General features: G+C 46.2%; 1 protein-coding gene across 2 annotated transcripts in view; it reads left to right on the top strand.

The window, feature by feature from the left end:
- GPATCH1 (G-patch domain containing 1) overlaps positions 1–24,913 on the top strand; it is a 46,073-nt gene that overhangs the window by 311 nt on the left and 20,849 nt on the right. The window contains exons 2-11 of one of the 2 annotated variants that reach the window (XM_021094288.1): positions 7,469–7,603; positions 8,738–8,823; positions 11,638–11,798; positions 13,192–13,289; positions 14,156–14,214; positions 15,288–15,530; positions 16,923–17,070; positions 20,618–20,697; positions 22,215–22,419; positions 24,561–24,857. In XM_021094288.1, the coding sequence (XP_020949947.1) occupies positions 7,469–7,603; positions 8,738–8,823; positions 11,638–11,798; positions 13,192–13,289; positions 14,156–14,214; positions 15,288–15,530; positions 16,923–17,070; positions 20,618–20,697; positions 22,215–22,419; positions 24,561–24,857 (1,512 nt within the window). The remainder of the gene's footprint in view (positions 1–7,468; positions 7,604–8,737; positions 8,824–11,637; positions 11,799–13,191; positions 13,290–14,155; positions 14,215–15,287; positions 15,531–16,922; positions 17,071–20,617; positions 20,698–22,214; positions 22,420–24,560; positions 24,858–24,913) is intronic. The other variant, XM_021094289.1, reaches the window with a different exon arrangement.

Here is a 24,913-nt window from a genome sequence, read left to right on the forward strand (position 1 = left end):
GGGGATGGATGGGAGGCTCAGATGGCAAAAGGAAAGATGACGAACAGGCTCAAGTGAGAGCCGGGGTAGGGAGTGAGCGGTGATCAGGCAATATTTTTTCTGGGAGAGGACGTTTGAGCTCAGACTTGAAACAGAGGAAGGAGACTGTACGAAGATCTGGTGGAAGAGCATTTCAGGCAAAGCGAACTGTATGTGCAAAGGCTCTGAAGTCGGAGCCAGTCTGGCAAACTGAGAGACAAGTAGAACTGATGTGGGTAGAGCAGACAGCACCAGGGAAAGGCTGGTAGACGATGACGTCAGCGGGGAAGGTGGGGTTGGATCTTGGTATGGTCGGGGAGTTGGGATTTTAATACTAAATGTAGAAGAGTCACGGAGGGGTTTACGCAAGGGAAGGATGTATATTTTTAATGTTATTCTATCCTGGATTTTGAGGGTAGGCAGATTGGGGATGGGCAAGAGTGAAGCAGGGAGATTAGCAAAAAGGGGCGGGGCGATGATGGTGTCTTGGAGCTGACCACACTTGCTGGTGGAATGTGGAATGAAGCAAGGTTCTCTTCCATGTTTTCTCTTTTTCTTTCTTTCTTTCTTTCTTTCTTTCTCTTTCTTTCTTTCTTTCTTTTTCTTTCTTTCTCTCTCTCTCTCTCTCTCTTTCTTTCTTTCTTTTTTGCTTTTTAGGGCTGCATGTGCAGGATATGGAAGTTCCCAGGCTATGCTATAGCCGCAGCAATAGCAATGCAGGATTCGAGCTGCATCTGTGACCTAGACCACAGCTCAGGGCAATGCCATATACTTAACCCACTGAGTGAGGCCAGGGATCGAATCCGCATCCTCATGGATACCAGTTGCATTGCTTACCCCTGAGCCAAAACAGGAACTCCTCTCCCATGTTTCTGATATGATCCACTTAATGACTTTGTTCAGTGATGTAAGAACGTTTGGCCCTGCTAGCTCTGTATGAAAGACAGAAGAAGTGTGGTGCTCTAGGAGTTATTTGCAGGCTCTCCTTTTTTTTCCATCCTAATCACATCCTGTCAGGTTGGTCGTACTTCTAGGATGTTGCCATTGATTACCCTTTACTCTCTGCAAACACTTCTAATCATTAGAAACTTCTGCCAGATGCTGGCCCTGTTTCTACCCATTGCTTACAAAAGACAGAAATGCTAGTCTTCTGAAAGCTTCTTGGGTGTTTAAAGACACCCCTTGTATATCCTCTAAGACATCCCTGAACCACAATCAGTTCCCTAATATATTTCATTTAAAGTCCCCTCGGAGTTCCCGTTGTGGCTCGGCAGTTAGCGAACCCAACTAGCATCCGTGAGGATGCCGGTTCAATTCCTGGCCTTGCTCAGTGGTTAAGGATCTGGCGTTGCCCTGAGCTGTGGTGTAGGTCGCAGACGCAGCTCATATTCATCATTGCTGTGCCTGTGGCATTGGCCAGCAGCTTCAGCTCCGATTAGACCCTAGCCTGGGAACCTCCATATGCTGCAGGTGCAGCTCTAAAAAAAATAATTATAAATAAATAAAGTCCCCTTGACCCTAATTTGTCAGAGCCTTTCTCCAAATATGGGATCAGAGGGTGGGTAGAGCAGAGCCATCACCAGCATGTCCTTCATTTTAGGTTAAATTTCTTTAATATAGGAGTCCGTCATGGCGCAGTGGTTAACGAATCTGACTAGGAACCATGAGGTTGCGGGTTCGGTCCCTGCCCCTGCTCAGTGGGTTAATGATCCGGCATTGCCGTGAGCTGTGGTGTAGGTTGCAGACGCGGCTCGGATCCCACGTTGCTGTGGCTCTGGCGTAGGCCAGCGGCTACAGCTCCAATTCGACCCCTAGCCTGGGAACCTCCATATGCTGCAGGAGCTGCCCAAAGAAATAGCAAAAAGACAAAAAAAAAAAAAAAATTTCTTTAATATAGTCTAAGGTCATATTAGCCTTATTGGCAAACACATCATCCCATGATCTCAAAGAATTTGTTGACAAAGATCCTTAATTCAAGGAGTTTCAAATCTAGTTGAGAACCTTTAAAGTATGAGATTCACAAGTGCTAAGGTTTATGATATAGACAGGAAATAGCCTCCACAAGCTAACAGAGAAATCTGAGAAGGCAAGATGGGACCTCTTGAAACCTGGTTAGAATTTAGATATTCAGGAAGAGGACAAGGTTAAACATGCATGGGTGGAGGGTATTACAGCTCTGCCAGGCAGGAGTTGTCTTTTCTATATTTCTGGTCTCATCGTTGTTTCTTTGTGAAGTGACATATTGTAAGTCATCAACTGTTTGACCTATATTTTTCTAATTCTCCCTGTTTTGATGGTATACAAAATCTGTAATCAACCTTAATGGTCTAACCAGGCTTTTGAAATGGAATGGACTTTTTTTTTTTTCTGGCCTAAAAATTATCCTTTAACTTCTCAGTATTTGGAATATTTTATTTTTTTATTAAAAAAAGTTTTTTTTTTTTTTTAGGGCCACACTCATGGCATGTGGAGGGTCCCAGCTAGGGGTTCAATCGGAGCTGTAGCCTCTGGCCTATGCCACAGCCACAGCAATGCCAGATCCGAGCCAAGTCTGTGACCTACACCACAGCTCATGGCAACGCCGGATCCTCAACCCACTGAGCAAGGCCAGGGATCAAACCCGCGTCCTCATGGATACTAGTCAGATTGGTTTCTGCTGAGTCATGATGGGAACTCCAGTATTAGGAATTTTTGAGGATTGATTCATTGTCTCCTAAGCACTTTGAAGTTTAAGTGGACTCTGATTACATTTTATAATATAACACAGCAGACCAGTAATCACTTTTACTTCCTGCTTTGAAGTTTTAGTGACAGGTTAGACAGACATTGGTAGAAGAGGGATTCCATTACTTAATTAAAGTTGCTGGTCCTGACAGGAAGGTTTATTTGTTCAGAGACAGTGGCCGATCTGTTCCACACAGACTCATGGTCACATAGGTCCTCTGGCCTGGAAGGAAAGGGCACCAAAGCTTATTTAATCTTTCCTGAGATGCATTTACTTGACTGTAGAATTCTCTTCATCTCCAGCTCATCCTGCACTCAGATTAATTTCAGAGCGAATTCCTCTTCCTTGATGCTGTGACTCTCCCACTTAAAACGATCTGTGGCTGCCAGTCACCCCCAGGACACGCCACAGACGCTGCAGCACCGTGTTCCAGGCCTGCTGCACTATCTCCCCTTTCTGGTTCCATCTTCTGTGCCTTCCTTTTCCTCGAGTCAGACTAGACTCCTTTCTCAAACATCTCATCCCCCCCTCAAAAGACATGCGTGTCTGTGCATGCGGAAGTTCCTGGGTCAGGGATCCAACTTGGGCCACCGCAGGGATCTGAGCCACAGTGGTGACAATGCTGGATTCTCAACTGCTAGGCCACCAGGGAACACCTGACCTTCCCCCCCTCCTCCTTTTTCAGGGCCGCACCCTTGGGATATGGAAGTTTCCAGGCTAGGGGTCAAATCCCAGCTACAGCTGCCAGCCTGCACCACAGCAACACGGGATCCAAGCCTCATCTTGGACCTACACCACAGCTCACGGCAATGCCAGATCCTTAACCCACTTAGTGAGGCCAGGGATTGAATCTGCATCCTCATGGCTCCTAGTTGGATTCATAAACCACTGAACCACAGTAAGAACTCCTGACCTTCCCCCTTTAAACCTCCTGTTTGCTGACAGAGTTAGTGCCTCTGTGGGGAGTTGTGTCCCTATCTGCAGCTATCAGATTCTGCTCATGCCTAAGGTCCTTGTGGTCCTCGCACATCATTGGAACAGTCCCCATACCTACAGGTCCCCTCTGCCAGACTCTGAGTGCCCTGGGGACAGGGAGGGGGTTGGGTTTAGTTTTCCACACCCAGCATCTAGAACAGGGCAGCTTCCACAGTAAGGCCCTCAGTAAGCGTTTGGTGAGGAACAAGTAGAGGACAAAATGGGTTGTTTCCCTGACTTGGAGGTAGCATTGAGATCTGATTTCAGGTTGGTGCTTGTTAGCCTCGGACCTTAGGCAGTTACTTAATCAGAGCATCCTTATCAGGATACAATAGATGAGATAAAGTGAGGGAAGGGAAAGGGTTAGTTATTAGTAGTAGTAATGATAACAGGGCCTGGCTAAAATGCCACCTCCTCCCTGGAGTTTTCCTGTGCTGTGATTAGAGGCGGCGACTCCTGCTCTGGAGCCCTGTGGGACCTAGGTGGCCACATGGCCTGGCGCTCATCCGATGCTGCCAGGTGCTATTTAGCTGTCTGCAGATCTTATCTCCTCTTCTAGATCAAGGGCAGCTGGAGAAGGGAGCAAACCGGCACCTCTCACTTTAGCCCGGTGGTTCTCACCCAGGGGTGATTTTGTCCCCCAGGGGACATTTGGGAACATCTGGAGATATTTTTGCTTGTCTTGCTTTTTGGGGATAGCGTGTTACTGGCATCTGGTGCTACTAACAGTTACTAGTAACCATCATACCATGTGCAAGACAAGCCCCTCCCCAACTAAGAATTCTCCAGCACACTCTGTCTGAAGTGCTGTGGTTGAGAAGGCCCACTTTAGCCAGAAATCGTGGAGCCTCTGTACTCTATTCCTAAGAAATGATGAAAATCTTGGGGATCCAAGGTGTAATTCAGTCTTTAGAGTGAAATGAAATTGTAGCTGATATTAACTGAGCTTTGCTATGGCCGGGCACTGCACTCAGCTCAATGCACATGGTTTTTAATCCTTGGCACTATCGTACAAGGTGGGTTTGGTCATTACCCTAATTTTATAGAGGAAATTGAGTCTGAGAGAGATGGAGTAACTTGCCCAAGAGCACTAAAGCTAGCAAGTAGTAGCGTAGGCGGATTTGAATCCAAATCTCCTGTCTTCAGAACCTGAGCTCTGGAGTTCCCATCGTGGCTCAGTGGTTAATGAATTCAGCTAAGAACCATGAGGTTGTGGGTTTGATCCCTGGCCTTGCTCAGTGGGTTAAGGATCCGGCATTGCCGTGAGCTGTGGTGTAGGTCGCAGATGCAGCTCGGATCCCGTGTTGCTATGGCTCTGGCGTAGGCCGGCGGCTACAGCTCTGATTAGACCCCTAGCCTGGGAACCTCCATATGCTGAGGGAACGGCCCTAGAAAAGGCAAAAAGACAAAAAAAAAAAAAAAAAAAAAAGAAAAGAAAAAAAGGAAGAAAGAATAGAACATGAGCTCTTGAATACCCTGCTGTGGGTTATAGTTTAGAAATGACCTAAAAACTAAATGAGCTACAAGTAAGAATTTTAGGATGATGAGACTAGAAGTTTCTTTACTTTTTGTTCTATCATCCAGAAGTAGTAACTGACTTTATTGCATTAACAGGTCTATATAGGCTTTAGGACACATCTTACCAACTGTGTATAATAATAATAATAATAATAGCAATGGCAGCTAGTATGTTAAAGGTATTTATTGTGTATCTCTCTTCTTGCTAAGTACTTTACAAACATTATCTGATCCAATTTCCATAATAACTGTGAAATAGACATTACTATTAATGTCATTGCATTTTACAGATGAGGGAATTGAGGCACAGAGAGGTCAAGATGACTGAAATCCCAGTGTAGTAAAGATGGACCTGGGTTTCAAATCCAGAGCTCTGTGACTCTCAACTTCAAGTGCATGACTACTGTGTAATTTGCTTTCTGGGACTGACTGTTTGAATTAACTTGATAGTTACTTGTTGTAGTTGTTTTTGTTTTTAATGGCCACAGCCACAGCATACGGAGGTTTCCAGGCCAGGGATTGAATCGGAACCACAGCTGCTACCTATGTCACGGCTACAGCAATGCCAGATTCTTTAACCCACTGTGCTGGGCTGAGGATTGAACCCAGGCCTCCCCAGCAACCTGAGCCACCATAGTTGGATTCTTAGCCCACTGTGCCACAGCGGGAACACCTTGATGGTTACTTCTCATTTTAAATTGATTCAGAATTGTTAATTGGAATTGATAAAGTTAGGCAGTTATTTGTGTCATGTGGTACCTGAAACTTTTTTTTTTAATTTTTTTTATTGTTATTTCCCCAATGCTATTTTTTTTCTACCCTGCAACATGGTGACTCAGTTTCACATACATGTATACATTCTTTTCTCTCACATTATCATGCTCCATCGTAAGTGACTAGATGTAGCTCTGAGTGCTATACAGCAAGATCTCATTGCTAATCCATTCCAAATAATAGTTGGCTTCTATGAACCCCAAGCTCCCAATCCATCTCACTCCCTTCTCCTCCCCCGTGGCAACCACAAGTCTATTCTCTAAGTCCATGCTTTTCTTTTCTGTGGGAAGGTTCATTTGTGCCATATATTAGATTCCAAATATAAGTGATAGCATATGGTATTTGTCTTTCTCTTTCTGACTTACTTCACTCCGTATGAGAGTCTCTAGTTCCATTCTAGTACCTGAAACATTAAAATTAAGGAATTTTTAGGTGAGGCTAAAATGTTTTAAGGTCTTTGCTCTTGTGTCATATAGCAACCCAGCCCTTTTCAGCAGAGTAGGAAAAGGAATAAGTTTAAACAACAGTAACTGTTGAATCAGAGAGTCCCAGAAATATGGAAACTCAGGATTTGGGGAAAATGGACAATAGCAGTGAAAAAATGCTGGAGTCAGGATGCTGATTCTAGAAGAGACATAGAAGTGTCTCATCTGCCCTAAACCTCGGCCTGCCCTGTGCCACGCCCGCAACTTGCCTACTTTACCGCCAGCAGATTTCATTTCCATCTGTTTAAACCCTTCCCCCAATATAATTCAGTTTTTATAATGGAACTTAGTGGGAAAAGCAGACTTTTTTTTTTTTTTTTTGGTTTTTAAGGGCCACACCCAAGGCATATGGAAGTTCCCAGGCTAGGGATCAAATCAGAACTGCAGCTGCCAGCCTCCACCACAGCCACAGCAACATGGGATCTGAGCTGAGTCTTTGACCTGCACAACAGCTCACAGCAATGCTGGATCAACCCACAGAGCAAGGCCAGGGATAGAACACAAGTCCTCATGGATACTGGTTAGGTTCATTACCACTAAGCCACGACGGGAACTCCAAGCAGGCCATTTTTGCTAAAACATATTTCTAATATAAATAAGAGCTATCTATGATTGCCTTAGAGCTAGGAAGAAGCCTGAAAAAATATATTGTTTTCTAAATTTCATAAGCTATTAAGGTCTGGGAATAGCAACTTAATTAAAATTATTATATTTCAAGTTCCAAGAAGTGAACACTTCATTATGTTTAAGAAATGATCTTTTAGGAGTTCTCTGGTGGCTCAACAGGTTAAGGATCTGACACTGTCACTGCTGTGGCTCTGGTTGCTGCTATGGCATGGGTTTGATCCCAGACCTGGGAACGTCCATGTACCATGTGCATGCCCCCCCAAAAAAATTACCTTTGCCTACATCCTTTCTAATTTACCATCCCCTTCTCTCTCATTCAAAATGGGTTTTTTTGTTTGTTTTTCAGGTGAAAGACCAAAGAAGCCAATTCCTCTTCAGGATCAGACCGTCAGGGATGAAAAAGGAAGGTATAAACGATTTCATGGAGCCTTTAGTGGAGGTTTCTCTGCTGGTTACTTCAACACTGTTGGCTCAAAAGAAGGTAAGATTTTCCTGCTTCGAGCTACTGTGTCGCTAAAGCAAATGATTGAAATGTCATAAAAATTTCACTCCCTTCCACCACCTCTCTTTAAAAAAAAAAAAAAAAAAACTTCAAAAAATATGTTAGTACATACACTGTAGTGTTTTGTGTTCTTCGAGTGTTTGGAATGTTTTCCAGAGGCACCTTGTGTGTTGTTCTCTTATTAAAAACCTGAAGGTGAAAGAGTTTTCTTTCACTTAAAAAAAAAGAAAATAGCTCTTTCTGCCATCTTTCTATGCAGCCATAATGGTGCATGAACATCCTGGCTGGTGCTCTCAGGAGCACCAGCAATGCTGAAAAGAGAGGCAATGCCAGGTCCTTTATTAGACCAGGTTCCAAAGTCATCATCTGGTTTCTGTTTCTAACTGTGTTAAACTGGCAAGTTTTGAAATCATCGATAATCATAGAGCTGGGAAAATTGTTGTGAACGTCACAGGCAGCCTAAGTAAGTGTGGTGTGATCAGCCCCAGGTTTGATCTAGAAAAATGGAGTTCCCATTGTGGCGTGGTGGAAACAAACCCGACTAGTATCCATAAGGTTGCAGGTTCCATCCCTGGTAGGTGAGGGATCCAGCGTTGCCATGAACTGTGGTGTAGGTCACACATGCAGCTTGGATTCCATGTTGCTGTGGCTCTGGTGTAAGCTAGCAGCTGTAGCGCCAGTTTGACCCCTAGCCTGGGAACCTCCATATGCTGCAAAGAAAAAAGAAAAAGAAAAAGATAGAGTTCCCATCGTGGCGCAGTGGTTAACGAATCTGACTAGGAACCATGTGATTTCAGGTTTGATCCCTGGCCTTGCTCAGTGGGTTAAGGATCCGGCATTGCTGTGAGCTGTCGTGTAGCTCACAGTAGCGGCTCGGATCCTGCGTTGTTCTGGCTCTGGTGTAGGCCAGGGCTACAGCTCCGATTAGACCCCTAGCCTGGGAACCTCCATGTGCCGCAGGAGCGGCCCTAGAAAAGGCAAAAAGACAAAAAAAAAAAAAAAAAAAAAAAAAAAGATGGTTAAAGTTCAATATTCAGAATGTATAAAGATCAGTTCAATAAGTGACCAAAATACCGTGTAGGAGTGTAATGGTCTAAACTCTTTTCTTTCAAGGATGGACACCGTCTTCCTTTGTGTCTTCGCGACAGAACAGAGCAGACAAATCTGTTCTTGGTCCTGAAGATTTTATGGATGAAGAGGTGAGTATGCAGAACTTTAACTGCTAGTTAGCCGGTGGGATGTGGGAGTTGGTTGTTGGAGCACGTTCTCTGTCCCCAGAAAGGGAGAGTTCAGTGTGTGATGTCCATTTCCTGGGTTTGTAAAAGTCTGTCTTTTCAGTATTTGGACCTCAGAGTACATCAGTAGATCCTCGTCTGTTGGCTTAGCACCTTATGCTTGTGCCCGTTTTTAAAGTCATGAGTATAAGGGGAAAAGTCATATCCAGGAAAATTTATTTGAAAAAGTCTCAATTGCCCCAAAAGTGCAGTGTCTCTGGAGCCGGGTCCACAACCTTCCACTGTGAGTCTCATGCACACTGAAGTTTAAGGGATAATAAGTGATGGGACTAGAGAAAGGGGTGACAAGAAGCCCCATGTGAGCATCTGGGCACCTCGTTAAAGTGACCATGACCGCTGACTTCTTGGGGGTAAATAGTGGGGGGCTCTAAAGTGGTCCATCCAGCCTGCACGGTGGGTTCCATTTTGTTGTAAAATCAAACCTCCGTTACCTTAAACCCTAGTTATGGGTTCATTTGTGATAAAGACTGAGTAAAATTCTTACATGGGCATGCTTTAGGCTGCAGGTAAGAGGCAAGGGGAGGTCCACTTCCTATTTGACCAGCATGATCTGTAAGGAGACATACCTCAGGGAACAAGAAGTCTAGATGTCGGCCAGGACCCAGGTTCTCAGGCATCTTCTGCATGTCACCTTGTCCTCACGTGAGCTCTCCTTGTGGTTGCAAGGTGGCCCTATTAGTGCCAGGTGGCACATCCAGGATGACACGATCCAGTGGGTTGACTTTCTTGGAATCTTTTTTTTATATATATATATTTTTTTATTATGGATTTTATTCTACTATTACATCTTTTGTTTTGTTTGTTTTTTGTCTTTTTGCTATTTCTTGGGCCGCTCCCGCGGCATATGGAGGTTCCCAGGCTAGGGGGTCGAATCGGAGCTGTAGCTGCCAGCCTATGCCAGAGCCACAGCAACACGGGATCCGAGCCGCGTCTGCAACCTACACCACAGCTCACGGCAACGCCGGATCGTTAACCCACCGAGCAAGGGCAGGGACCGAACCCGCAACCTCATGGTTCCTAGTCAGATTCGTTAACCACTGCGCCACCACGGGAACTCCGGAATCTTTTTTCTTTTCTTTTGGCTGTGCCCATGGCATGCGGAAGTTCCTAGGCCAGAGACTGAACCCATGCCACAGCAGTTATCCAAGCCACAGCAGGGACAATACTGAGTGCTTAACGCTAGGCCACCAGGGAAGTCCTGGAACCCTTTTTTGTTTTTGTTTTTCTGTCTTCTTAGGGCTGCTCCTGTGGCATGTGCAGTTTCCTAGGCTAGGGATCTAATCAGAGCTGCAGTCGCTGGCCTACACCACAGCCACAGCAATACCAGATCCGAGCCACATCTGCGACCTACACCACAGCTCACGGCAACACTGGATCCTTAACCCACTGAGTGAGGCCAGGGATCAAACCCGCAACCTCATGGTTCCTAGTCGAATTCGTTTCTGCCGTGCCACGACAGGAACTCCCTGCAGTCTTTTCTTGCGGGCAGAGAAACCATTCACATTAAGTCCCATGGTGGATTTTCCCTCACACTTGCTGGGGCCTGTTGTCTACCGTGCCCATTCTGAAGGCAGCCCCTCGTGAGGGAGGTGGGATCAGAATGACATCTTAGGTAAGACAGGAGCCCCCTTCTCCCAAACAGTCCCCTGCCCCCAAGCTCATGCCCCAGGGACACCACACCTGAACTGCACTGTGGCGCAGAGCAGGGCAGGTGCCTGGGTGACATCAGGGCTCTGTGGGGAAAGAGGAAGAGACCTCAGGTGTCGGACGTGGAGTTGAAGGTAACTATTCCAGTAAACACCAAAGCCTTCAGCTCTCGGCCTGGCACATCGGTGTTCAAGCGTGCCTGCTGCCTGTGACTCTAAGGTTTGCCCCCTGCACACTGACCTTTGAGACATTATCTGGGAAGAACAAAGAACCCAGCCCTTACTTCCTGTCTGCCTAACTTGGCAGTGCCTGCAGTGGCCTCACTGAGTGGACACTGTCATGCCTCTGTCCTCGGCCACTGGCCTTAGCTTCTCCAGAGTTAGTGTAGATCAGCCACTCTGCTGATCTGTAACTCAATGTCTTAGTTTTAACTTTTTTTGTGTGTGTGTACTTTTTGCTTTTTTAGGGCCACACCCTTGGCATATGGAAGTTCCCAGGCTAGGGTTTGTCTTTTTGTCTTTTTCCCTTTTTGCCTTTTCTAAGGCCGCTCTCGCGGCATATGGAGGTTCCCAGGCTAGGAGTCTAATCAGAGCTGTGGCTGCTGGCCTATGCCCGAGCCACAGCAATGAGGGATCTGAGCCACGTCTGTGACCTACACTACAGCTCATAGCAATGCCGGATCCTTAACCCACTGAACAAGGCCAGGGATTGAACCCACAACCTCATGGTTCCTAGTCGGATTCATTAACCACTGAGCCACGATGGGAACTCCCAGGCTAGAGTTTGAATTGGAGCTACAGCTGCTGGCCTACTCCACAGCCACAGCAACACGGGATCCAAGCCCCAAGTGTGGCCTACACCACAGCTTATGGCAATGCCGGATCCTTAACACACTGAGCAAGGCCAGGGATGGAACCTGTATCCTCATGGCTACTAGTCAGATTCTTTTCCGATGAGCCACAATTGGAACTCCTTAACTTTTTTTAAAAAAAGAATTAAAGCTATGTGATGTATCATGTTTAATCATTTTCCTAATAATGTAAGTAATTCTGTTTGAACTTTTTTTTTAAGGATCTTAGTGAATTTGGGATAGCACCTAAAGCGATTGTCACCACAGACGATTTTGCTTCTAAAACCAAAGATAGAATCCGAGAAAAAGCCAGACAGTTAGCAGCTGCTACTGCCCCAATTCCTGGAGCCACTCTGCTTGATGACCTCATAACACCTGCAAAGTAAGATTAATTTAATTCTGGCTTTTCTGATCTTGGCATCATGGCCTTGCATATGTATGATGATCTTACTTACAGATAGTTTGGTTGCAAGAAGAAGAAGCCTTCTTAGCCTAGCTCGAGTATAAAAAGGGGTTTTGCCAAAAGGACCTTGCACTGATTTTTTTTTTTCTTTTTATGGCCAGACCTGTGGCATATGGGAAGTTCCCAGGCTAAGGGTCAAACTGGAGCTGCAGCTGCTGGCCTACACCACAGCCACAACAACGTGGGATCCGAGCAGTATCTGTGACCTACACCACAGCCCATGGCAACTCCAGATCCTTAACTCACTGAGCGAGGCCAGGGATTGAATCTGTGTCCTCTTGGATACTAGTTGGGTTCATTACCGCTGAGCCATGATGGGAACTCCAACACTAGATGTTTAACCCATTGTGCCAAACCAGGGATTGAACCCATGCGGCCACAGAGACAAGGCCAGATCCTCTACCCCCAGCACCACAGTGGGAACTCCTAAGGACCTTGCACTCTTACTACGTGGAGTGCTCTAGAACTCCAGGCACTGGGACTCACAGAGGCTGGAGAGCTGTTAAGAACTGAGGTAGCATGGGAGTTCCCATCATGGCGCAGTGGTTAATGAATCCGACTAGGAACCGTGAGATTGCGGGTTCGGTCCCTGCCCTTGCTCAGTGGGTTAACGATCCAGCGTTGCCGTGAGCTGTGGTGTAGGTCGCAGACGCGGCTCGGATCCCGCGTTGCTGTGGCTCTGGCGTAGGCCGGTGGCTACAGCTCTGATTCGACCCCTAGCCTGGGAACCTCCATATGCCGCTGGAGCGGCCCAAGAAATAGCAAAAAAAAAAAAAAACCAGAAAAAAAAAAAGAACTGAGGTAGCAGAGTTCCCATCATGGCACAGCGGAAACAAATCCGATTAGGAACCATGAGGTTGCGGGTCCAATCCCTGGCCTCGCTCAGTGGGTTAAGGATCCAGCGTTGCCATGAGCTGTGGTGTAGGTTGAAGACGCAGCTCGGATCTGGCGTTCCTGTGGCTGTGGTGTAGATCAGCAGCTATAGCTCCAACTCAACCCTAGCCTGGGAACCTCCATATGCTTTGGAAGCGGCCCTAGAAAAGGCAAAAAGACAGGAAAAAAAAAAAAAAGAACTGAGGTAGCTTCCCTCCCTCCCTCTGCCTCAAAGACCTGGGAGAGAGGGCATGTGGTTGACTTTCCCAGGTCAGGCGTGCACCCAAGTCCCGTCAGCTGTAGCGGGAACAGCAGGGCCATGCAGTTCTAGCACAGATGGGGGAAAGGGCTCAGACACGGCAGGTATATGAGCTGCTTGTTTCCTACTGTTCTCTAGTGTTTTCAGAAGAAGTTGATTTTCATTGCCTTGAAATCCTAGATTATCTGTTGGTTTTGAATTGCTAAGAAAAATGGGTTGGAAGGAAGGACAAGGAATTGGACCTCGAGTAAAGAGGAGACCACGCCGACAAAAGCCTGGTACGTGTATTGATCATCATTCATTCTACAGCATACTTTTAATTTTTTTTTGGCCGCACCCTCAGCATGCAGGAGTTTCTTGAGAAGAACCTGAGTCACAGCAGTACCCCAAGCCATAGCAGTGACAATGCTGAGTCCTTAAGCGATAGGCCCCCAGGGAATTCCTACAGCATACTTTTAATTAATTTATTTATTTGGCTTTCCGAAAGCCACACCCAAGGCATATGGAAGTTCCTAGGCTAGGGGTTGAATCAGAGCTGCAGCCTATGCTACAGCAACGCCAGATCCGAGCCACATCTGTGACCTATACCACAGCTCACAGCAATGCCAGATACCCAACCCACTGAGCGAGGCCAGGGATCAAACTGGAATCCTCGTGAATCCTAGTCAGGTTTACTACCACTGAGCCACATCAGGAACTCCCAATAGGCACGTAATTTAAAGGTTTTGGGGTGAATTGTGCAGTAACTTCCTGGAAGTATTTTACTCGTTCTCATTCCCACCAGCAGCCTGTGAAAGTTTTCATTTTCTACCTTGGCCAAAGCTGTGTTACAGCTTCACATGATTATTTTCTATTTATTCCTGGCCCTTGGTTTCCTCAGGCAGTCTGTGAATTCTTGGAGGCAGCAGTACTTTCTTTCAGGTTCTCTGTGGTTCTGGGGCAGTGGTGGTTACTCATGTCCATTATTGCCAGAGGGTGGGTGGAGCAGGGACTGGCAGAAAATAATCTGCGAGTGATCGGTGTCTGACCCTAAAGCCATAGCCCCTTTTACAAGCTCAGCTGTCTCTCTCTGAACAGTGTCAGTGAGTCAGGTGTCTATATTTTTAGCTGCCCCTGACTAGTGCGTGTGAAATCTCTTTTATAGATCCTGGAGTAAAAATCTATGGCTGCGCATTACCCCCTGGAGGCTCCGAAGACTCTGAGGTAATTGTATGGGATGTTAACCTCCCGTTTGCTCCTGTAGCGTCTGTTACTTCGTGAATGTGAAATTTAGGGTCAGAAACAATTTTTAGAAATCAATCAGATCCCATTATAGGGAAAGACTTCTACCCTAAAACTGTCCTCATTATGTCAGATAATGTATTCAGTGACATACCTGTCCTATAGATGTCCCAAGTCTGCTCAAGATTTTTTTTTCTTTTTAGGGCTGCACTCGTGGCATACGGAGGTTCCCAGGCTAGGGGTCCAATGAGAGCTGTAGCTGCTGGCCTACACCACAGCACAGCAATGCCAGATCTGAGCCAAGTCTGTGACCTACACCGCAGCTCACGGCAACGCAGGATCCTCAACCCACTGAGTGAGGCCAGGGATCAAATCCGCAATCTCATGGTTCCTATTGGGATTTATTTCCTCAGTGCCACGACAGGAGGTTGTGGGTTGGATCCCTGGCTTCACTCAGTGGGTTGAGGATCTGGTGTTGCTGTGGCTGTGGTGTAGATCAGCAGCTGTAGCTCCAATTAGACCTCCAGCCTGGGAACCTCCATATGTTGTGGGTGTGGACCTAAAAAGCAGAAAAAAAAAAGAAAAAAAAGAAATAAACTCACAGACAGAAAACAAATTTATGGTTACCAAAGGGGGAAGTGATGGGGGTGGGAGAGAGATAAGTTGCGAGTTTGAGATTAACGTATATACGCTACTATATATAAAATAGATAACCAAACCAGGAAACTATAGTCAGTATTTTATGACAACCTATAATGGAAAGGAATCTGAAAAAGAATCGCTACATATGTGTAACTAAATCACTTTGCTGTACACCTGAGACTAACACAACATGATAAATTAACTGCGTTTCAATGAAAAAAAATTTTAAAAATGGATTTTTTTGTGTTAGTGTCATGCGTTTAGGGACTTGACTTAGTCATTTGTCATAGCATAGATGAAAGTTTGATAATTGTCCTGTTTGAAATTAATCACTGCATTTGAAAATAGTATTTTACAGGCTTTACGCCAGGCAGTGACTCACCTTCATTCCACCTTTTACACATTGGAAATAGGATGAAGATGATGACTACTTGCCGGAAAATGTGACCTTTGCACCCAAAGATGTCACACCTGTGGATTTCACACCTAAAGATAATGTACACGGACTGGCTTACAAGGGCCTGGATCCCCACCAAGCACTGTTTGGAACTTCAGGAGAACATTTTAATCTTTTCAGCGGAGGACCCGAGGGGACCAGCAATCTTCTTGGGGATATTGGAGTGAATAAAGGAAGGAAATTGGGAATTTCAGGCCAGGTAAAAGTGTTTCTGTTTTATAAACATGGCACCATTGACAAATGAAAATTCTCCCCATATTATATTTGGCCCATAGTAGGCACTCATTATTCATTGACTAAAGGAAGACTTTAAAGTGGTAATATTTTCCTTAGGCGCTTGTCCGATGACATGCAAAGCACACCCTCCTGATTTGAATATGTGCTCCCGAGACCCCGTGACCTCCTGTTCTTAACGGAGGAGGTGCCTTCCCAGGAGCAAGAACTGCTTCCCCACACCTTTGTGGGACTGTGCAGAAAACCACACTCACCTCTTTGCTTTAGTTAATAATTGAATTGCAATCTTCCTGTTCAAGTTCAGGTCCAAGTTTTACTACCTGTCTGGCTATCTCCTAGGGCTGCTGGCCCTAAGTCGGGAACCTGGGTGTAAGTTTTACGAGGGAGACTTGCTTTGTACCTTTGAGGAGATAGCTTTTCCTGTTCTCCTGTCCCCTCAGATTGATTCAGAGGTTCTTTCCTACAACCCACATAGAGAATGGTGACTTTGTCATTTTATTATGACCTTTTCTTTCCTATACATGTTCCCCCCCCGCAATCCTTTTTACAAAAAGTGGTGTTCTTGGCTATTTCTCACAAATATTAGGTGTTTCTTTCGAGCAGCCATTGGAGTAGCAGTGGTCTTCAGACCCTGATCTCTGGTGCTGGCCCCAAGCCACACTGCAGAGTAGATAAACATTCTGGGAGTTCCCTGGTGGCTCAGCAGGTTAAGGATCTGGCACTGTCACTGCTATGGCTCAGGTTGCAACTCTGGCATGGGTTTGATTCCACATGCCGTGAATGCAGCCAAAAAAAATTTTTTTTTACGTTTCTCCTTTTGGAGACCCCATTTCTCCCCCTGCACTGATGCTTGGGTGCTCTTCCTCCGCTAGGACCCAGACCCATGGCTGCTGCTGAGCCTGGAGGACAGCTCCAGTACTGGAGGCACTGCCCTTCTGGTCATTGTTTTCCAAAAGACATGGGTCCCTGTGTTAAACTGGGACTCCCATTCAAGCAGTCTCTTGGTGATCTAAAAGTGCTAGGAGTTCCCATCATGGTTCAGCGGAAACAAATCTGACTAGTTAGTATCCATGAGGATGCAGGTTCGATCCCTGGCCTCACTCGATAGATCCGGCGTTGCCATAAGGTGTCATGTAGGTTGCAGACGTGGCTCAGATCTGACGTGCCTATGGCTGTGGCATAGGCCGGCGGCTACAGCTCCAGTTAGACCCATAGCCTGGGAACTTCCATATGCTTCGGGTGTGGCCGTTAAAAAAAAAAGAAGTGCTAGAGTGGTCTGATCAGTCACATCCTTATCCTTTAATGCAGACAAACCCTAAAACCTGTAATTGCTCAATGTGAAATCTTATTTTTGAAGGCTTTTGGTGTAGGTGCCCTGGAAGAGGAAGACGATGACATCTATGCCACAGAAACTCTGTCCAAGTATGATACCGTTTTGAAGGACGAGGAACCTGGAGATGGGCTCTATGGCTGGACAGCACCCAAAGAATATAAAAGTCAGAAAGGTAATTCCACGGATCTGCAGCTGGCGTTGTTGGTCACGGATGCAGAGTGAGCAGCAAAGTGTGGAGAGGCCCGACATGGGAAGTAGATAGAAGTGAAATTTAGACCAGTTCAAAGCCAAAGGCAACTGTCAAGACACGGTCGGGAGGAGGGGCCGGGAATCAGAGAAGGAGAAAGGTGCTGACTTACGTTACGGATCAGAGAGAAGCATTACCAGCTCAAGGAACTGAGCCAGTGGCCAGAGGCCGCCACGTCAAACAGCAAGTCAGGAGGCCAGGCATGGGGACTAGGTGGTTGGTACACCGAGGGCCTGCCGCAGGATGGAGATTGAGGCCCAGCCCATCTTCTCACTTGAGTATCCTGCTCTTAAAGGGCTCTTCTTGAGCTAGGAGATGGACATCTTTTAACACACCTTGAATCTCAAGTCAGAGTCTTTAATGATTCAGAGCCTATGGTTCCAAATAGGATTTCAGTTTTCCTTTCTAGAAAAAGTGTAGGGGAGTTTCCTGGTGGCTTGGCAGGTTAAGGATCCAGCATTGTCACTGCTGTGGTGCATTTGATTCCTGACCTGGGAACTTCCATATGCCACGGGTGTGGCTGAGGGAAAAAAAATAAAAGAGAAAGATGTAGGAGTTCCCGTCGTGGCGCAGTGGTTAATAAACCCGACTAGGAACCATGAGGTTGCGGGTTCGATCCCTGGCCTTGCTTAGTGGTTTGCGGATCCAGCGTTGCCGTGAGCTGTGGTGTAGGTGGCAGACGCAGCTGGGATCCCGCGTTGCTGTGGCTCTGGCATAGGCTGGCGGCTACAGCTCCGATTCGACCCCTAGCCTAGGAACCAGGGGGAGCGGCCCAAGAAAGGGCAAAAAGACAAAAAAAAAAAAAAAAAAAAGAGAGAAAGATGTAGGGAGGAATCAGTAGGTATCGGTGGCATGTGACTTAGGTTCAATTAGACCTGGATTTGAATCCCAGTTCTTTCCTTGCCAGCTGCCTGACCATGGGCAAGGCTTGTAACCTCTCTGGGCATCATTTGTGATGTGCAGTGAGGATTAAACAGCATTACAGGTTTGTCACAGAATCTGCCCCAAAGACAATAAATGACACCTACTGTAACAACCACTTAAATAAAGTAAGGAGATGAGAGTTGAGATAAAACAATTTAGACCTTTTTAGCTCTAGTCAGATCAAGTTTGATTGAACTCTTATAAAATACATCTAAATAATCTAAGCATCACTCCCCAAATGATGCCAATTTTACATTTCTAGAAGAGAAAAAAGCAGGTGCAAAAACTATCTGTGGAAGTAGTTTGCTTAATGGTTATGGACACAGGCTTTGAAGACAGACTGCCTGGGCTCCCGTCCTGGCTCTGCCCATCTGTCTGCTATGACCTTGGGGAGGCTTCTTAACCACTCTGTGCTTCATGCCCTTGCCTGGGCAGTGGGTGTGGCAGTGGCTTACCTGTCCCATTGAATGTGAGTAAAGGGCTTAGAAGGCTCTGCACCTGTTAGTGGCCTCTGTCATCACCGCCACAAAAAGGACCCAGGGTTTTCCACACATTGCTGGGTGGTGTGCATTACCAATGTAGGAGGCATTACCGCTGGGTAGGAATTAGGCTACTTTTATTCTCTCCCTTTTGCTCCACCTATATTTTCAGATTTTTCTCCTAAGATAATGTGTTATTTTTATATCTTAAAAGAAGATATAGGGATTTCCCGTCGTGGCTCAGTGGTGAACGAATCCAACTAGGAACTATGAGGTTTCGGGTTGGATCCCTGGCCTTGCTCAGTGGGTTAAGGATCTGGTGTTGCCGTGAGCTGTGGTGTAAGTTGCAGACGCGGCTCGGATCCCGCATTGTGGCTGTGCCGTAGGCTGGGGGCAACAGCTCCGATTAGACCCCTAGCCTGGGAACCACCATATGCCACAGGTGTGGCCCTAAAAAAAGAAAAAACATGTAATGTTACATTAATGTTATGTTAATATTATAGCTTGTAGTAACACATACTAGTTGCTAGTTATTAATTATATTAATTATATCCACATAGTAACATACATACTATATTACTAATATGTATAATATATTAATTATGTAATAATTACTCATTTGTAATAAATATATGTATTTTTTTCATTGATAACGAATTTTATTTTTTCCATGATAGCTGGTTTACAGTGTTCCGTCAGTGTTCTACTGTACAGCAAGCTGACCCAGTTACACATACATGTACACACAACCTAAGTATTTAAATCTGCCTGCTGAGCCAAATCTGGCTTTTCCTTTAGACAGCCCCTTTTGACCTGCTGATTAGTCTCCACTCCTCCCCCCATCAAGCCTGGCTGGGCCTCCCTCTGAGCGCCCCACCCTTCCCTTATCCCTTCTCTGCCACAGTCCCCTCTCCTCCGCTTGGGGGCCCAACATCTATAGTTTGGACTTCAGGGTTTTTCACTCTGTGAACCTGTGTGTGGCTGATCTCCATGGCTGATTTTAAATTGTTCTTATTTTTTTTTTCCATCATCACTAGGGCTATAACAGTCCCATGGCGCTCTCTTTATAGACATTTATTTCTTCAGAACACATCCATAAAACTGAAATTGCGGTTTTAAAATAATACAAAATTCCAAGAATGTAAAATTTAATCCCCACTTACCCCTACAGAATGTCAGGGACTTCAGAAGCTGTTGGAAAAGTTGTACCTCGGTTGAAGCACAAATAATGACTTGGTAGAGGAGGGCCGTTACGGGCCGTCCTGCATGATGAGCGGCCGAAAACCCCAGTGCCCCCTGCACCAGGGGCAGCCATGCCCGCTTCAGGTTCCAACGCCCAGCGTGGATAGTGCTGGTGGTCGTGTCAGAGGGGCTTTTGCGTCCTGAAGATGCAGTCTGTAAATTTGGACCGTTGACGCAACCACCATGTGCAGAAAATCCCTAAGAATCCAAGGGGTGGTCTCCGCAACCGAAAGACCCTCCCTGGCTGCAGGTCAGAGGGCGTCGGTAATTCCGTATCCCAAATTGATGCTCTTTATCTCTTGTTAGAATGTCTTTTTGTCTCCAAAGAAGACAAAAGCACCTTCTATTTTTATCCTATGATTTGATTACAGGCTGACCTGGTTGGATTGCCTTTTATGTCTCATTTGGATGGTTGCTAAGGAAATGGGGAGGTCGTCTCCCCAGGGTTCTTCACTTAGTTTTAGAAATGACTCACCATTATTTTTATCTCTGCTTGTTCTCTTGATGGTTTTTTCTTGCCATCTTGTACCCCACAGAGTATATTCTTTGGTGCCCCTTAGCTTAGGACCTCAGGTACTTTTTCTGAACAGCACTGTTGAAGGGCCATGGTTACCTGGGCAGCCTAATCAGCCCAGGGCGGTGTGGGCCGGGCTGCCAGTCACTGAGTCAACAGAGGTGTGGGGGCTTTGCGTGTGTGCTTTCTTCCCCTTTACTGATAGCACTGATGACCTGTACTGTGTATGTTCTTGGAGATAAAAAACTGAGGTCTTTTGTCTTATTCTAATCTTTTCTGCTTCTGGAATTAATCAAATGACATCATCTTGTAGAATCAGAGAAAGACCTTCGCTATGTTGGCAAAATTTTGGATGGATTTTCCTTGGCTTCTAAACCTTTATCTTCTAAGAAAGTAAGTTTGTTTGTTTCTTTTTTCTTACTGGTTACTACTTAAAACATTTGCTGCTGTGTAATCTGTTATTATATTAACAGCTGAAAAGATAAGTAAATTCTGTTTTCAGAGAGCAACAGCCTGGGTACTAGTGATTGCCCAGGGAAAAATATTCGGCGATGGAAATGTCAGTAGCTACATTGTGTCCCCAACATCTAACTGCTCATCTTTTACATCCCAACTTCGAGTGAGCAGTTATTTCCATTAAGAAGGAATTATAGGAGTTCCCGTCCGTGGCGCAGCGGAAACGAATCTGTAGGTTCGATCCCTGGCATCACTCAGTGGGTTAAGGATCCGGCATTGCCGTGAGCTGTGGTATAGGTCGCAGATGTGGCTCGGATCTGGCGTTGCTGCGGCTCTGGTGTAGGCCAGCGGCTACAGCTCTGATTAGACCCCTAGCCTGGGAACCTTCATATGCACAGTGGCTGTGATTCGTTTAGTCATGATAGTTAATGTGTTCTAACGACAAGCAGAATATATTCAGAACAGCATTGAGCACATAGTGAGCCACTGTTATCTACCAGAAATGCCACATCATGTCAAAGGAGAACGTGAAAGTTTTACATGTATGAAGTTTTACACGTATGAAGAGGGAGCATATAAACGGTTAAGTACTCACTCTGCTTAGGGTTCAAGGATAAATAGGACTAAGTCTTGGCCCACAAGTAGCTCGTGTTATTGAGGGTGCCGGACAGACCAGTCCACTGTGGTGGTCAGTGTGCAAACAGAGAGACAGGCGCTGGTGGTTCCTGAGGCGCTCCTTGCTGGAGCAAGGCTTTGGGTATGAACAATTCAGAGCAGGGCCGTGTTCACTGAGCCTTTTCCAGATGGCAGGTTTTCTAATATGTGGCCAAAAACCCAGCCTCTGGATCCAGAGGCAAAATAGGGTCATGGTTGGTGGCTCGGTGGGTTAAGGATCTGGAGATGTCACTGCTGTGGCTTGGGTCACTTCCTCTGTGGCACAGGTTTGATCCCTGGCCCAGGAACTTCTGCATGCCACAGGCCAAAATAACCCTTGGGTCAAAAAGTAAGTCCTGACACTCTAATTTGGAACTGAAACCTAACCAGACAAAGAATTCCGTATTTAAAAGTAACCTTTCTAAAGTTATTATTTTTATCTAAGTTGTGAGTCATACTTTCCTAAGTTTTCTGATTCACAGTGGGCCAGTTCTGCATATGGACCAGTAGTACGAACAATAATTATTATTCTCATCATGTAACACATGCATATCAGCATCTCCGTGTAGCGTGGTTGGGGTGGTACTTCAAATGTCTGGCCGAGAGTACAGTGGCCGGTGACCCTCCTGATCCAGGATGGATGTTGGCTGGGAACCTGGGTAGGCTCTTCCTACCTGCTGAGGGTTGTCCTGGGAAACAGTGGGGTTATCAACGCTCACAGGTAATGGGTTTTCTTTGTTAAATTGCACATGATCACCCGGCAGCCTTTGTTTTCTGAGTTTTGTTTTGTTTTGTTAAAGATCTATCCCCCACCTGCATTGCCAAGAGACTATCGACCTGTGCACTATTTCCGACCTGTGGTGGCCGCCACCTCAGAGAACGCCCGCTTACTTCAAGTATTATCAGAGTCTGCTGGAAAGCCCACACATGACCCAGGGACACAGAGTAGGCACCAACTGAATGCCTCCAAGCGGGGAGAGTTGCTAGGAGAAACGCCTAGTCAAGGTATGTGTCATGGAGGTGCCTATCATTACATCTATAATCATCTGAGTCATTCAAATCAAAATGAAAAGTTGTTTTCCAATTGAAAATTTCCACATAATTTTGTACTCCCGAAGTGGAGGAATAAAGTCGTTTACGGTGAATGACATACTTCACAGTGTACACGTCTTTACTTAAGGCTTGTTTGCCCACCGAGTTCCCACTATGGCAGAGTGGAAAGAAATCCAGCTAGTATCCATGAGGATTCGGGTTCGATCCATGGCTGCCCTCAGTGGGTAAAGGACCTGGCGTTGCCGTGAGCTGTGGTATAGGTCAAAGACACGGCTTGGATCCTGTGTTGCTGTGCTGTGGTGTAGGCCAGCAGCTGCAGCTCTGATTCGGCCCCCTAGCCTGGGAACCTCCATATGCTGTAGATACAGCCTTTAAAAGCAAAAAAAAAAAAAAAGCCTGGTCTTAAGTGCAGCAGGTTTTAGACTATTTTTTTAAAAAGTGTAATTGGGAGTTCCCATTGTGGTCAGTGGTTAATGTATCCGACTAGGAATCATGAGGTTGCAGGTTCGATCCCTGGCCTTGCTCAGTGGGTTGAGATCCGGCGTTGCCATGAGCTGTAGTGTAGGTTGCAGACACGGCTCCGATCCAGCATTGCTGCGGCTCTGGTGTAGCCGGCGTCTACAGCTCCGATTGGACCCCTAGCCTGGGAACCTGCATATGCTGCAGAGCAGCCCAAGAAATGGCAAAAAGACAAAAAAAAAGTAAAAAAAAAAAAATTGATTTACAATGTTGTATCAATTTCTGCTGTATAGCAAAATGACCCAGTCATACATATATATACATTCTTTTTTTCATGTTACCTTCCATCAAGTTCTGTCCCGAGAGATTGGATTTAGTTCCCTGTGAGGTTTTAGACTTTTCGTAATTGTCCAAGAATGAGGCGAAGACCAGGGCCATTTGTACTTCACTTTTTCTGCACAGTGTGAGGATGTATGATTTTTTGTTTTTTCTTTTCCCGAAAGCCTAAAAGGAATGAGTGTGTCTGAAAGTAAAGACAGACATGGAGAATCCCCTATAGGCTGGAGCCGAAAATCCCACCATGTGAGATGAACTTGGACGTGCTGTTTGGGAGCCTAACAGGTGTCTCAGACACCAGAGACCAAAGGAGAGCTCTTGGTTCCCCATTTCCTTCCCCAAACTCGCTCTTTCTCTAGTCTTCCGCATTTCAGTAAATGGTACCACCAGCGACCCACTGCCTGGACCAGAGCACGGGCATCCTAATTCTTAGCTCTTTTCTTTCCCTCCATCCCCCTGCCCTCCCCAGTCCCTCAGCAAGTCCAAACACGTGGGGACCCCCTCCTCTTCTCTGCATTTCTGCTGCTTCCACCCTGGTCCAGGACCCCCCCTTCTCTCACCTGGAGCTTTGCAGCAGCCTTCTCACTGATCTCCTTAGTTCCCTTCCTTTCTCTCTGCAGCCTGTGCCCTTCAACAGCAGCCAGATGAGCCCAGTTCTATCGCCACCCACCAGACTCCCGCAAATGCTCCAGTTGTGCTCACACTAAGGAAAAATCCAGACTTCTCGCAGGGCCCTGTGGACCCAGCCCTTTCTACTTCTCAGGCCACAGTTGACACCACTTTCCCTGAAAACACCCCTTCCCACCCTGTGGTCCAGCCTCCCTCTTCCCTCTTCTGCCCTCCATACCTGCAGGATGCCCCCACCCCCGGCCTTCTTGTTTCCTGTTTCCTCTACCTCTGCTCTTCCCTCATGTTTTGTGTTTCTTTTGTTTGTTTGTTTGTTTCTTTTTAGGGCCACACCTGGCAAATGGAAGTTCCCAGGTTAGGGATCAAATTGGAGCTGCAGCTGCCAGCCTACACCACAGCCACAGAAGTGTGGGTGGGATCCAGGCCGCATCTGTGACCTACACTACAGCTCATGGCAACACTGGATCCTTAACCCACTGAATGAGGCCAGGGATCAAACCTGCATCGTCATGGATACTAGTCAGGTTCATTACTGCTGAGCCACAGTGGGAACTCCAGGAGTGCCATTATTTTATTACTGTCTAGGCAGGGAAAATGTCTGTAGAGAGAAATGTGAGAGTAGTTGTCTTTACGATGCTTCTGATCTCTTCCTTATTATTGTTTTTATTTAGGTGCAGCCACCTCAGTATTAGAATTTCTGTCCCAAAAAGATAAAGAGAGACTCAAAGAGGTGAAGCAGGCAACTGACCTTAAAGCAGCTCAACTCAAGGCCAGGAGTCTGGCCCAGAATGCCTCAAACAGCAGACCCCAGGCCTCCTCTCCAGACATGGGACACTCCTCTTGGCACCTGGCGTTGTGTGGTGGGACAGCCACCACAAGAGCCAGCAACTTCAGACCTTTCGCAAAAGATCCAGAAAAGCAAAAACGATATGAGGAGTTTTTAGCAAATATGAAACGAGGTCAGAAAGGTGGGTGCTAGCCCTGGACCTCCCATGTGTCGGCAGGGGGGAACGTTCTTACTGTT

Source organism: Sus scrofa, chromosome 6 (assembly GCF_000003025.6).
Source record: "Sus scrofa isolate TJ Tabasco breed Duroc chromosome 6, Sscrofa11.1, whole genome shotgun sequence".
NCBI classification, from domain to species: Eukaryota; Metazoa; Chordata; class Mammalia; order Artiodactyla; family Suidae; genus Sus; species Sus scrofa.